Source organism: Panthera pardus, unplaced genomic scaffold (assembly GCF_024362965.1).
Source record: "Panthera pardus isolate Hobbes unplaced genomic scaffold, ASM2436296v1 HiC_scaffold_10, whole genome shotgun sequence".
In the NCBI taxonomy this organism is placed as follows: Eukaryota; Metazoa; Chordata; class Mammalia; order Carnivora; family Felidae; genus Panthera; species Panthera pardus.
In genome coordinates, this window is record NW_026526655.1 from 43,767,511 (window position 1) to 43,783,430 (window position 15,920).

Consider the following 15,920-nt stretch of genomic DNA (forward strand, 5'->3'; position numbering starts at 1 on the left):
TCCACCAAAGTAAGATACTCATGTATCAAGAATAATTTAATTTCTTATATTTGGTATTGTTCATCTGTTTGTTTCCCCTGCACTGATGTCCTGCTTCTATCTGCAGATGTATATATGCATAGCTCAATTTAACCACATGTTGCAGGGCTTAACATTATAGCATTCATACTTCACTTTAAAATTCCACAGAGAGGTTTTAGCTAATATGCAAGTAGCCGAGTTTTCTGTCCATAGTGGGCACAGTGTGTTAGGATGTTAGAGAACATGAGACTAAGAGTTCTGAATCACGCTCACTCTTGGGTCTCAGCTTCATCTATGAAAGAGTGGGATTCAATTACAGATGGCTGATGTCTCTTCCAGTCCTAAAATGTCAGTCATGCAGACGATTAACACTGTCTGACTACTGTAGCAAAGCAAATTATTTTGTGACAAACAACTTTCACAGTTGAAAATGGCAGCCATGGTATTCATGTACCATCTCTATGGTTGGAAAACCATATGCTAACCCTAAGCCCATAGACCAGGGGTTTCTGGCATTGGACGTGAATGCCATTCCATATCCCCATGAACCGGCAAGGAGCTGCAGTTTTACAACTCAGCCCAAGCAGACCCTAGTGTGACAGGACTAGATTCAGCCTCCTAAACAGATGCCAAGGCTTTGTGGAAACAACCTCTCTTCTCATGAAAGGAGGTTAGAACCCCTCCTGGTGAAGGACAAGTTTAACGATTGAGTTCTACAGATACTTACTGAGCATGTCCTAACTGCACAATGATAGTGTTAGCTTCTAGAGCGCTGGAAATATTCCTCTCCACCCTCCCACCTTCAAGGATGAACTCCTCACCAGATTCTCTTCTTATTGTGATAACCCCAGGTGACACCTTGCCTAGTACCTGGCTCAGAGTAGGCATTAGAAATGGATTTGAACCAGCCGGGGACAGTCCATATGCTCAGCAGAGTTCCCAACCCAGTGATGTAAGAGAACCTTGGTTGTTTTAAAAAAAATTCATTTTTTACAGGGTTTTTTTTTGATACATGTATTTATTATGCTGTAAAAAGCAACACTACCTGATTTCATTTAAAATAAATATTTCCCAATTTCAGAATACTTACAATTTATAGTTTCAAGATTAGATTCACTTTGGGAGGTTCTGGAAGCAAATACATTCATAGCTGTACAGTCCCCAGGAAGAATCTATATCCAACCTCAGGTCACTCAGCCCCTGCCAGACAGATAACAGCATCAAACGGCTGATAGCTAATCCAGCTGTGCAGCTAAAGGGCAGTGTGGGGCAGTAGCGGGATACAGCACATTACGCCCAAAAATGAGGTCATTAGAATTGAGACTACCAAAACAACAGTGTATAAGCAGCTTTAAATAAACATGACCATATAGAGAGCTCTCATGATACAGAAAAAGCACGTATGATCCCAAAGCCAAAACAAAGAGATCTTTGGAGTATACTGATGGCAGCAGTTAAGAGCACAGTCAAAAGCATTTAAACCAAGTGTACTTGTTATTACCAGCCAACAGCAAACAGCCAGAGCAGGACCCGGCATTACAGTCATAAATAAATAACCTTATGGGTAAATAAGGGCACATATGACTAAACCACGCAGATTTTGCAAAATCGTTTTGATCTGAAAAAAAGATGAAAACTCTCTTTGTTCCAAATTAATGGTTAGAACCTCTTTTTATTAAAGCCTCCAAATTGCTGGTAACCTTTAAGCCACACAATTGAATCATCTTAATGTTTCATTTTAATCACACAAAGCAAGCTGCTGTTTGAGCAAAGTTATTTCAGTTGATTTCAGTTAAAGAATGTCTATCCCATAGTATCTCTGGGGATAATGCCGTTCCTCTACAGCATTTTGCAAATACTGCCTGTCTGCACGGCTTGGTAGACCCGTGTGGCGGGAACCCAGCAGCAGGGCCGATGCCCGTCCACCAAATCCCCCACAGCACACCCGTGGGAATGGCTTCATGCCTGATGCAGCTGTTAGGGAACACTGGCCACGCTTCCACCAAAGGAGGTGCTGTGTAGGTATTAGGAGGGCAATGGCTGAAGCCACCGAGACTGGAAGCAAAACCCAAAACATTTGGAGGCCGCTGGAGCGGAAAAGGGGCCATTAGGCATGATAAAGGTTGGAAGCAGCAGTGTGTGTGGATACAAAAGGAAAAAAAAGGAACTTGCTGAATTTGCCACATTGCAACAACTAGGAGCATTCACGTAGCTGAGGATTTTGCTCATTTCACAAAACACGGCCTCAGAGAAGTCCATTCGTGTGTGTATGTGCCTGTGTGTGTGCTTAATATCAAAAATCCTCATTAGCAAACCCCTTTACCTCTGAAGTACAATAGGCTAAAGCATATGTGCGGTTCCTCCCTAGGACAAACAACGGGTCTCAATTTAAAATTAAATGGCCTTTTCTTATTATCAGTCCACCAAAAATTATACAATAGAGAAGCAGGAGAAAACTGGAGTGATCTAGTGGTCCCCCAAATAGGTGCAGGCTTTTAATGACAGGTTTAAAAAATAAATGTTAACTGTTACAGTTCCCATACCATCCTACTAACTTTGGTAGCTTAGAGCGCTTATCTGAATGTATCTTTATCCTGAAAGCTGAAACAGACCTTAAAGAGCCGTGGTAGCACATGCTTTCCTTTTCCAAATTTGGCTAATTTGTACTTAGCTTAGTCATCCGTGTCTGGTTCATCGCCTGTTGACAAATGGCATAGTTCTAGCTCGGATGCCAGATGTCTGAGGCATTTTCTGACTTACGGTGGAAAACATGAAAACTGCATAGTGTGCCAGCACCCACGTTCCCAGCTCAAGCGAAGAGGCAAATAGCTAGATGTCTGGGAAGAGAGGCTGGACTAAAGGGGATATAGAAAAAGGAACTTTTTTCAAAAGTATTATATAACTACATTCACATAGATATTTTGGTCACCAAACATATCTTGAACAGATTCCCTGATGAAGTCTAATCAGAATTGGTCTATGCCACTACAAGTTAACTATTTTAATTTTTAAAGAGTCACGTCATGAAGCTGGGTGATGGGAGACATTTAAAACACATAACCCTACGTGCAGATAGTTGTTCAGACACTCTAACTCTACATTTGAAGTCCTGAAAATCACACTCTTTTGCTTCTAAAGGCAGCCTTGACCTATTTGGACAGACTGTACAACAAAACTTAATTTATAAATGCCTAAGTTCATCATACAAATTGAAAAATTCACAAAACACACATAAATATATCATGAAGACCACCACACAGTTAAGCTAGCATTGGTAACTATTTCTTTTACATCAAATTATACAATGCACGAGGTAAATATTGCTCACATTATGGAGGGAGATTGTTTTATTTCTATTTTTTCCCAAAGAGATCAGATTTGTCCTGTGTGTACAGTGAAGAAAACTCCAGTAACACTGAAATGACAAATGTTGTAAAATAGACATCACTACCAGATAGAAATACACATGTTCTTCATAATCATTTTCCACAATTAAATAGGTAAGTGATTTATATTTTGGGCTTAAGACCTTTATAACAATCCATCCAAATTCTTATGGACCGTTTGATTTTCTTTTCCGTTGTCGGAATCTCCTTGAGGCGTGTACTGCACTTGGTATTCCTGGAGGATCTTAAATACATCGTGGTGTCCGAAGTGCAACGCTTCATCCATGGGAGTGTTATTCCACCTAAATAAGTAGCAGAACGTGCACTGGGTCATTAGATAATTCCTGGACAAAGGTGATAATTCAGCATCCTTACATACTAAGTGCAGATCTAAGAGCCGTTCAACTTTAGCCATTTTAGCAACGTTACAAGTAAAAATTAATTGAAGAAAAACAGAAAGGGGCTCATCATTCAAAAAGTGGTCCTACAGGCAACTTGAGAAATGGGGAGGAAGAGAAAACGGTCTTCTACAGATGGATCTTGTTTACATATCTAAGTGCTGTGGGAGGGGAAGTTCTCGTGTTGACAGATACAATAGACTCCTCTGGGATTCCTGGTTTTCAATTTCATAAAAAGCCCACAGGCTCTCCCTTTAAATAAAACCTTCAAGGAAAATTCAGGTATATAACATCCATCACCCTATCCTTTGATAGAAAATTTGTGTTCCTGACAATTCAAAAATCACGATAAATCTCAGAAGTCTGGAAAGAACTCTGACCTCATTAGGCCCCAAACATACACTGGAGGAGCAAGATCGGCCCCAGAGGAACTGACATTTTCATCTCTGGTAAGGATGGGCATCTGAGGGGCTCAAATGGACCACTACGCAACCAGAAAAATAACTACCCTTTCCACTATAAGTGTGTCTCTGGCGTGTGCTCTTCAGAGTGATAGAGATGAAGACTGAAGAGAAGAGAAGGGTTGCCAGCAGCAATCAATCAGCTGATCAGCCTTTTGAGAGAGGAGATGATACTATGAAACTCACAACCCAAGTAAATGAGAGTGCGAGAATCCGTCCCCTAATACTTCACAAACTATGAAGCCTCTCCCTCCACTTAGGTCACTTGTCCATGGCTACCAGACGCTCTGACTCCATTTTTTCATGGTCTATTCTCATCAGCTTCTGGTTTTTCTTCTTTCCGTTTCTCCTTTCCTTTCTGTCTCTGCCTTTAACCTTTTACCCCCATTTTTATGGGGTCACAATATGGAACTGAAAGGTTTTTTAAACAGTCTCAAAAAATATTCTTGGATAAAATTGGGTAATCTTCATTTTTTAAATCAGGTAAGTCATATTTTACATGTATCTGTATGTTTCTCAAAAAACAGCTCCTTTTCCATATTGGCCTTCATTAATTTAGGGAGTCTGTGGCCTTACACTGGGAGGTGGGGGGACTTTCCAGTCATCTACAACATATAATTACCTGTCTTCCTGAGAAAATGGAACGTTAACTGCAAGTTACCTTTTTGACAACTCTTCTTCCATGAAATAATACAAATTGTCAACTTAAAGAACATCACTAAATTCACTCAAGCCTATTTTACAATTTGAGGTGACACAGATTCTACAAAATAGAGAAAGGAGTTGTCTTGGTTTGGCTTATATTCTAGAATAGCTGAATACCCAGTTACCAAGTTAGTTATTTAGCTAACTTCTCCCATCAGATGGGTACTTCTACTTCCACATTCCTAGAGGCCAATTTAAAGCAAAAACCAAAACGTTTCATACAAAGCACATTCCTAGAGGCCAATTTAAGGCAAAAAAAAAAAAAAACAAAAAACAAAAAAAACAAACAAAAACAAACCCAAAAAGCAAAACATCTTAATCTTTATAAAGCACAGTAAATGTTTCCAGCCTGTGTTAAAAGAGTGTTTTAGTTGGGATTATAAACACAGGGCACAATTTTGGGTAAGGGAAACACACTCTTCAATTTCTTGCTCTAGAAAGAGCTGGTATTACATTTGGGGATAAAAGGGAGGATTGCCCCCCCTGACATGAAGTTTTAGAACATTGCCAACAAAGGTCATGATTAGATAACCCAAGTGTTACTATACTTAGAAAACTGCTAACAATTTTCAGACACATCCTAACTCTTCTGCATTTCTTGCAACCAGCTTGAATAAAACCCAAACTTCTAATTTAAAAAACAGTAGAGATCTAACAGCTAGAGTATAATCGGCTTGCTCCAGACTTACTAATACAATCCTCAGATATCCAATCAAAACTCCTAATCATACCTAACAAACCTCTCTATCAAGTATTTTTTCCTTCAATTCTTCTAAACCTATATTCTCATTACTGGCTCATCCAGCTACATAACACGCAAGTATATGAGCACAGAGCTGAAGTATATATGTATACACACATACGTGTATATATACGCGCGTATATATACACGTGTATATATACGTATGTATATATATACACGTATGTATATATATACATATATAAGCTGCACTCTCAAGCCTCCATCACTGTCCGTGTTGTGGACAGCATTTACTTCAAGATGAATGGAAGTTTGCCATGTGGATCAGGAGAGAGAGGAGAGCAGCAAAATGTATTCCAGGCAGATCTCTCCCACTGAAGACAGCGTGCCCTTCTCTTCTTTCCGTGCCTTCAAATTGCATCTCTTCCCCAAAGCACCGATTAAAATTCAACTCCACATAGCCTTTTAAAACTGACACGAAACAAATCTAGGAATTTCAAGAAACCCCAATATATTCATTTTAGCATTCTGTGACAGTAGTTTTCTTGCACATTTTTAATATGTTCCTGTAAATGTTCATCTTGTCTACCCTGTGTAGTTAGAAGCCCCACAAGGACAAAATTCCTATTTTCTCTTTCCAAACATAAAGTATTGTTTTCTTCATACAGTGTACTGACTGACAGACTAATCTGAAAAATTCTAAATAAGAGACTATCCTTATATGAGAAATAGGATACAGAGGGAGAATGATCACCCTAGCAGAAACAAGGTTTTGTTTGTTGCCTTTGTAAGGCACCACTGCGAGTTCAAGAATGTCTCCAATATATACATGGTGGATTTAATAAGAACACCTTCACTCATATGTTATAGCCCTGGATTGTAATAAAACACTGACTTGCCATTTGTAAGTTAGAAGGGGACGACATAAGTTCTCACCTGTCCTTGGGGAAAGGATTTACTTTGCATGCCTCCAGCAAAAATTTAACAACTTCAACATGACCTACAAAACAAAACAAGTAGATTTTAGTATTGAGTAGAAACTACATCTGGAAAAAAAGATGAACGGTTCATAGATTACCCTCTGCAGCAGCTACATGGAGTGCTGTTCTAGAGTCATAGTCTCGCTGTTCCATGTCCATGGCTGATAGAGCAAATCTGAAAATGTGTAAGAACGGCTATTCGTTACATATAAAATTTAATTCACACCTGTAACATTTACCCCATCAGTTCCATCTAAGGTCTTGTGTTCCATCTAAGGTCTTGCTGTCCTCTATCAGGCTCACTGATGGGGATGTGAGGGCCTCTGGGGCAAATGCCACTTCCTCTCTTTTTGGATACAGGGAAATGTTCATTTCTCACAGAATTCAGCTTCATTACATTATTGTTCAAAGAACAGTGGCATACTAAAGTTTGTGCCTCAGAAGGGCAAGAAACGAACACCTATTACTGAAGTTAAATGCTTTCACTATTTAAACATTTTACACTATAGTTTACAAGTACTAATCAGACTTCGATTTAATTTTTAAAGTACACTTTTAGAAACAATTGACATAGAACATTATGTAAGTTTGAGGTACGACGTGTTGGGTTTGATACATTTATATACTGCAATATGATTACCACAGTAGTGTTAGCTAACCCTCCCTACAACATCACATAATTTTTTTTTTTTTTGTGGTGAGAACACTTGAGATCTATTCTCTTAGCAACTCTGAAGTTTGTAATAAAGTACTGTTGATAGATGTATAATCTGACTTTTAGACAAAGGTAGAAATTAAGCACAGATATTTTTCCATGTTAAAATTCAGTTGCAACTCTATACAAGAGATCTTATGTAAATTACACAGTCCTATGCAACCTTTCTAACCCCGGTGATCCGCAGAGCACTAAATGCCCCTATCTTCACTCCCCCTTAACCTCCAAAGATGGGAAAGGGAAGGTAAATGGGGACTGAGATAGCATTATTCAACTCCAATGAAACACTACATTAATTAGCCAGATTTGTTGAACAGTCTCCACTTGGGAGAAAAGAGGTCTGGGCTTTTCAGGAGGTAGAAAAGGACAAGACTACACAGGAAGTCTAAGTCACTGGAGATGGGGATTTAACAAATTTGTTCGGATCATTTTCATTAGAGAGAAATGGAAATGAGACTTTGGCCTTAAAATGGCCATTTGCCCAGAAGCAACTTTATAAACCTCTGTAAACGGGATGCTAAGCCATATGCCACCATGTTAACATACCTTCGAAGTGCAGATACATCTCCAGTATACGCAGCGAACAAAAGGTTTATCACTGACTTCACCTGTGAAGAAAAGAAAGTTCAGGCATCCACAGGGGAAAATAAACATATAGAATGTATTCCTGTCACCAGTAAGTGACTTCCATGTGCTCTGAACACTTCAGCTGGGTCACATGCAGTTATCATAAGTACACATCTATAGCCAAACAGAATACCCATGTGTGTGTTTTTTTTTATTGAAATAGAGGATTAGGAGAGAAAACTCATCAATAAAGATAAGCTATGTGAAGGAAGGAACGGAATGACACTGGCACAGACGTGGGAACTTGGGACCTGTGAAACACACACAGGGCAAATGAAAACTATTCAGAACCTTTCTAATTTGGTTTGTCTCAGTATTTTGAGTGGACTTGTATACTCGTAAGATTCACATCACATCTTCGTTAGAAACTAAATCACACAATATAAACACCCAATCCCTGCCAGCAATCACTGTCCTCACCAATCACCAATCACTGTCTTCTTTGGAAATCTTATGCGACAACATTCAGTATTAATCACCTTAAATTCACGGACTATACTACACTGGAAAAACAGTTGTCCGTACAATGCCCAGGTAGTATAAACTGGGGGCATTCTCAGAGCCTAGGACACTGCCTCTCCTCAAAAAGTGGGTAAACTCCCCCGATTTTAAGTCATTGCTAGTGAGTGCTCCAAGACTTCAAAGTGTATCTTTTGACAGCTATCCACTTGTTTGTCCTTAAAGCTAAGGAAAAGGCTAGATATCCTAAAAGGTCCTTAGATTTTGGTTTGCTTTCATAGAGACTTTATCCAAACCTGTTTTTGAGAAACTATTGAATAACGCATGTAAATACTTCATGAATTCTGACTTTTGTCTTTTGCAACTTCCAACGGACACTGGACTCAGCGGTAGAAAACAGGAGTTTAAATGGAAGGATAGATAGTAACCCAGCTATCCACCAACAAAGCCATAGGCCTGGGAGCTGTGCTTTCAATAGCTTAACCTGGACATTCCCCCTTTCCACAACGGCTTCCCTTTCCCCAGGGCTTTCCTTTTAAATCAATCTGGAACTAGCCATCGCTGGACCTCTCTAGGTCAGCATGTTCACAATGCGCTCTGTAGAAATTGTCCACAATGCTCCATTAAAACAAGGGCGGGGGGAGGGTCCTGTAGTCAGGTATTTTCTTAAAAGATTAAAATCCCATTCGTAGAGATTCATGGGCATATGAATTCTCTGTAAAGTTCTGCAGTACAGGAACCTAACTAAGCACACTCCCCAAATTTTACTATTGTTGTTGACATTACTCCAGAAAACCTTACTCTAATTCCTTCAGTCCATTTGCTTCCCTTGCAGCCACTCTTTACTACTCCCGCCCAGCCTGCACTCTGTAGTTAATCTCCTGCTAATCCTAAATCCACAACACTTCTCACTGGAGGTGGAGGGAAAAGCTTAACAGAATCACACAGAATGTTCTAAAAATACATATAAGCATCTCCCCTCCCATGTAATTGTCCTATTCCCACACCTCAATTTGATACATTTCAGGAAAAACAGCTTTTTGAAAAATGTCCCCAGGTAGTTTTGATAGGCACTCTTCTGGGTTACGAACCATGGTTCTAAGTGCCCTTAATTTTTTTTCTTTTCTTTTCTCTTCTCTTTACTTTTCTCTTTCTTTTCTTTCTTGCTTTCTTTCTTCCTTTTTTTTCCTTTCTCTTTCCTTTCTCTTTTTTAAAATATGAAATTTATTGTCAAATTAGTTTCCATACAACATCTCTCTTTCTTTCTTTCTCTGAAATTCTCAATTCCCCTATGCTCTTGTGCCCACAGAAAAAATACTGATGAGCTATTAGAAATTATTCCTCATGTTTCCAGCTGGTCTCTCATCATTGCTTGACAATTTTTTTTTCTTACTGATTCCCATCCCCACTTTCTTCAGGCCTTTAATACCAGTGGTGCCCCCTAAAACAGATGACCCTGACCACAGATTACTAAGAGAACCAACTGTCCTCACTTTTCCTTCCTCTATTATGCAAAACATCTGTTTCTGATACCCATTTTCCCTTCCTCCTCTCCAAACCTCAAAGCAAAACAGATCTATCCTTTCTCATTTCTGAGACTAACTTCTTTACCTATTCCTTTAAACATATATCCTCCAGATTCCCTAACCTTGCTCCCTCATTTATCCTTTTTGTTTCTAGTACCTTCAACCTTTCCCTCCTTCACTGGTACCCTTATTGTTGCCTTAATACAGACACAACTTCAGCCTGTTTTGAAAAACCAACATATAACCCTACTGTTACCTCCTTTCAGTGCATATTTTCTGAAAGTAGTTTGTATTATTAGTTCCCTGCCAATTGTCTCCACACCCACTATTACCTGTACTCTCAAAAGCTCCAGCGGCCTTCTGAAGCCCTGCTTCTTGATGACCTTCCCAACAAGACCTTGTCCTCTTACTCCTTGTCTTTACACAGTGTTGATTACCCAGATCTTCCTCTGGTTTGCTTTTATACAGTTATCTCCCACTTTCCACCACTGAATAATACGCCAAAGGCAGTCTCCATTTTTTTTTTTTAAGTCTAATTTTCCTCAAAGGTCTCATACATTCCTTTTGCCAGAATGATTTCCCAATCTACGTCTTTAATCTAAATCTTTGTTCCTAAGCCTTAACTCAACAGTTCCACTTGCTTGTCATACAGCCATTTCAAACTCAGAAATAGCAAACCTCCCTACAGCTCTGATGGCTCCCCACCAAGAGTCCATCTCCATCTGCCCACTTGACATTGCCTCTAGGATGTTTAACAGGCATCTGAGACTTACACAGAAAATAGAACTTGATTTCCACCCCCAGTCCCAGTTAGCTCCTCTTATGGTCTCCCTCATTTGGGGATGACACTACCAGCCACCCAGTTGCTCAGGCCAAAACCTGAGTTAGCATGCTGCATTTGACCGCACAGGTTGACCCCTCCTCAAGGATGCCTGACCAAGGCGCCCAGCCTGAGCTCCTCTCACCCAGCTGTGGTGTCCAGCACCCAAGCACATCTGATGGGAGGAAGGGAGCCTTCTTCATACAAATGTGCTGAGAGGGTCTGCTTATGCAAAGGCAAAACTAATTCACACAAACCCACCATATAGACCCTGGCGATATTCCTTGAGTCTATTTCTCACAACCCACATCTAGTTCATCAACACATTTGCTCTACCTCCAAAATATACGTGGAATGAAACAAAATATATATGGAATCCCATCACTTCTCACCACCTCCCTTATATCGCCCTTGGCTCTGAACCACCACCTTATCTATCACCTGGAAGCCTGCCATAGCCTCCTAACTATTCATTCCCCTTGTCCGACTCTGCTGCTACAGGGATCTTTTGAAAACAGATCATAATAGCACTCCCAGTGACTTCCCATCATACCTAAAAAAATTCAAACTCTTCCCATGGCTTTCAGGACACCAAATGCCCTACTCCCCAGTTACATTGTTCTTCTCATTCCCGATCACTCTGCCCTGTGCAGTTCTCCACCAGCCAGGCGGTCTCCTTGCTGGTCTGGGGACTACCCTTGCTGTGCTGCTGGGGATGCCCCTTCCCCAGAGAGTGAGGAGGCTCCCGCCTTCATTTCATTTAGGTCTCTACTCAAATGTTACCTCACAGATTCTAAAACACTGCCCTCTTTTTCATCATCCCTTATCCCTAACCCTTGCTTTTTCTCTTCAGAGCACTTATCATTGACATTATCTATCTATCTATATCTATACATATAATCAAATATATGTAATTATATATTTGACATTATATATCTGACTCTATATATATGTGTATACACACACACACACACACACACACACACACACACACATATATTTAAACTTGTTTGTTGTCTCTTTCGCCCGTTACATGTAAGCTCCATGGGGGCAGAGACCTAATCTTTACCCCACTATACCCCAGTGCCTACAACACATAATTGGTGCTCATTAAATATGTGTTGACTCAAATCAACACACTGTACACCTTAGACTTCCACAACATTATACATCAATTATACTGCAATGAAAAGAATCCATTTACTGGCTAAATCAATATTCTCTCCCAAAACATCAAACATATTCAATTTGTTACCATCACTTGGGGGATTAAATTATAATCATTATTAATTCTCCTGCCTCCCTTAACTTTTACCTCAAATATCATTACTAAATTTATTCAGTCCTCCTAACTGCTGCCTCTGCTTCTAGTTCTTCCACCTGCCAGAACTTTCCCACATATTTCTACCCATCTCAAAATACTGCTCTGATCAGTTAAAGGTTTCTCAGCAAGAGAGTGTCAAAAAGTTCCCAAATCAATCTTGATAAAGTTTAAATTATTTAGCCTTGCATTCAAGAATCTTCACTCTGGCTAACTCATTTTTCTCTTTCCACCTCAACACAACAAAACTGGTCTTAGTACTACTCTTGTTTTTATCTGTCTATGCTCCTTTTTCTCCTTTTGGGAACACCTAAGATTCCTAATCAAATCCTTCCCTTCCCTCAAGGGCCAGCTTGAAAGCCTTTGAAAGCCCCTTCTTTGCTACCATACTTCCCCAGGCATCTCATCCAGCATTCCATGTGACTTGTTGCCAGTTGCCTACATAGTGTTTGTGATGGCATATGCCAAGGAGTCATCAGATACCGTATCTTCCTCTACAACCCTTAATGTACCTTTCGCTCCTACTAAGCCACAGTACTTTTTATTGCCTGAAATCATCTTTTCTCCACCCATTTTTCATTACAGTGTTCATTCTTAGCTCCTCTTCCTGAGCCCTACCTCACAATCTCCGGTCAGAAATCATCTCTTTCTCCTACATTTGCCTCATTGCAGCACTATCACACATTATATATTTACTTGTGTATGTTATCTCCTCTTTACTACTCAAGAGAAATCCAGAATTTTGACGTGCACACCACTGATATATTAACCACCCATAGTTCTTATTCTTTAAGGTATATTAGTCCTTCTGAGCAATAAATCCCTGATGTTTATTCCAGTGACTGCATGCATGCACTAAATCCTGTTTAAAATTCTGAATTTAGACCAAGCTAGTTTGAAGGGATTTTATTATATATTGTATGTATCACTTAATTATTCAATATTTCTGAAGTTCTACAACTCCTAATAAGTCCCAAGAAAGGCTAATTTTAGAATATAATCAGTTCATTGAGAGTATAAGAATACTTTGTGCATAAGCATGTTTCAGCTCAGAGAGAGAAACATAAAATGAGAATAAATCAGAACACTGTAATGTACAGAGGCTTTGTGACTTATCGGCTGGGGGCAGGGGGAGAGGGAATACTAGCTTGTGTTAAAACAATTATTAAAGAATAACATGGAGTTTAGTATTCTTCCCATGAAAACAAAGGCTAGTTGCAGGGCTGATTTAGTACAAGTCCCTGATCAAGACAGGAATGAGCTTGATCACAAAATGAGTGCCATTCACTCCAAGACAGAAAAACACAGGCACAGGCACCATTTAAAATTAAAGCCACATTTACTCCAGCAAATAGTCACATATATTTTTAAGGTTTGCATAAATCACGAAATGAGCTATGGGTAGAATGCCAAGAAAGAAAATGGAAGTTTAACAGTTTTCAGACAGCAGATGGGAGTGTTATTTCATTTAGGGACAGTCCAGTCCACTTCCTGGTCTTGTTAAGAGAGTGCCACAAATATTCCCAGCTATCTTGTCACACCCTCTGGGATGACTAGCATTGTAAACCAAACTGAAGGAGGAGGACACCCTATTAGATGATGACTCATGCAACCCAAGCCAGCTCTTTCAATGGATGTGGGTGTGCTAACCATTGATCAAATCTCGTTCTCCTAATTCCCCAATGGATACTTGAGTTATGTTACTTTTAAAATACCTTGATATCAAGAAGGCCAGTCTAGAAAGCAATGACTTAACAGTAACTGCTGAGACAGAGTCATTGGTTTGATGCATTATTCCTCAGTACAAAGAAGCAGAGCATACATAGTTCAACAGGGGCCTACAGAAAGGAAGGGCTCCAGAGTTTAATGTATGCCTCCCCATAGTAAAGAGAAACTTCACCTGGGCATGAAGTTTCACCTGGGCATAAACCTTGACAGATTAAATGTCAACCAGTTTTCCCTTCATACTGCACATTTTCCAGTTCTACTACATTTTCCTTATCAAATCTCTGTGTCAGAACCTCCCAGAACCAGACAACCTTATCTTAGTTTATTTATACAAAGTCATGACAACAGTAGGACAAAAATGTTACAGTTCACATGAGGTCATTTAACACTAGCATGCTTGGCATAGTCAAATAGCATTTCTTTTTTTTTTTTTTTTTCCAAAACAGCTAGAAGCAGTTAGAGATTCTGTCAATTTTACAAGTCTAAAACAAGACATTCCCAAACCTCCAATCCTATCATTCTATTCATTTTAAGCCTGTTTAAGAGTGGAATTATGTGACTTTTGTCTCATCTCAAATGCCTTAATTCTGTACCAGTAGCAATTAGAATTACATGATCATATCACTTTGCACTTACATACTGCGTGACCTTGAAAAAGTCAACATTTTGAAAAGCCGTAATTGTTTTTAAACATTCCTGACAGGCTGGCTGTAAAATATAATTATAGATTTTTTTACTTATTACTACCGTTGAGGTTAAGGGCGTTGGCTCAAGCTCATATAGCATTTGAATTAGTAATGTAGCTGGGCTACATTCTCAATTCTGTACAACTAGACCACGGTGATGTGAGTCCTTAATAGACCTCAGACTGTTATCCAAAGGACAGAAGGAAACCGAAGGATTAAATAGCAATTTAGCTCTAATCCATAAAGGCCCTTTGCTAAATATTAGAAGGAAAGAGGGGAGGGTGGAAGGGAAGAAGCAGAGAAGAGAGACAAAGAGAGAGGGAGAGAGGATTGACTCATTAGCTTTACACTTTACTCCAGGTATTTTATTTCCAACTCTGCTACCAACTGCAACACTGTAGTCTCCCTTGTTTTTCATCATTAGTTTCTGCTTAAATACAAAGACTAATTCAGCCCTTTGGTTAGGAAAGGCTTTAATGAAAAAGAGCAGGTAACTGAAAAGCCATCCTTGTGTTCCCACCACTTCCAGTTTGACGTAAGCTGCTCTCTCATTTCCAGCTCACTGAAGTATCTGTTGCTGTGGAACAGATACTCTTCTTCGTCTGCTAAATAAACCATCATCATTCCAGATCCAGTTTTGTTTTAAAAGCTTCACGCCAACTTGGCCTTTAAGAGCCTTTAAATGAAAAGAAGTTTGAGGCCTTCTTTCATAAATATTTTTCTTAAGGGCAGGTTATTAAGAAATACAAACCTATTATAGTATAGCTAAAGAAAAATTTTCAGTTGTCAGCAAATGTAAACTAATCGCTTGCCAACAAGGGTAGAGATATAAACCTGCACAAGGTGTATGTGAAAACATTTCCTCTTTCCCTTATTTAATATTCATATAAATATTTAACATGAGCTTATTTAATATCATATGGACATGTAAAACAAAATTATACTACTTTTATGATTAGAAAGTCGAGGATGAGTATGAGGCTACATGTTCCTAAGCTTTTCCACTGACTTATTCAGACACAAATATTAATCTACTATATACAGACAAAATTAATCCAAACTGACACGATCAGAGGATTAGAGAAAATCCTTTAACGGAATAACAGTTCAGCAATCTCATGACATTTCCAAATTTTTACACAAATGCAGGAGGTTAGGTTCTCATACAGTAATTTTAATAGAGAGGAGTAAATTGAACAGTAAATTTTACTCTAAAGAAGAGTACAGAAATTTCACTTACAAAATACAACCTCAAAATGGCAGCTCCAAATACTGCATTCTGCTCTTGACTAATGAATAAACAAACTGTCCTAAGCATACTATTTTCAAAACTTCTCAATGAACAGATTAATCTGAAATATTTTTATTTACTCTTAAACTAAGAAGT

General features: G+C 39.1%; 1 protein-coding gene across 2 annotated transcripts in view; it reads right to left on the bottom strand.

Annotated features, from left to right (window-relative positions):
• Positions 1-1,673: 1,673 nt before the first annotated feature.
• GLS (glutaminase) overlaps positions 1,674-15,920 on the bottom strand; it is an 82,792-nt gene continuing 68,545 nt past the window's right edge. For both annotated transcript variants that reach the window (XM_019462443.2, XM_019462474.2), the window contains 4 exons: positions 7,913-7,974; positions 6,750-6,826; positions 6,608-6,671; positions 1,674-3,709 (listed from right to left, as the gene is read on the bottom strand). In XM_019462443.2, the coding sequence (XP_019317988.2) occupies positions 3,553-3,709; positions 6,608-6,671; positions 6,750-6,826; positions 7,913-7,974 (360 nt within the window). In that variant the 3' untranslated portion in view covers positions 1,674-3,552. The remainder of the gene's footprint in view (positions 3,710-6,607; positions 6,672-6,749; positions 6,827-7,912; positions 7,975-15,920) is intronic.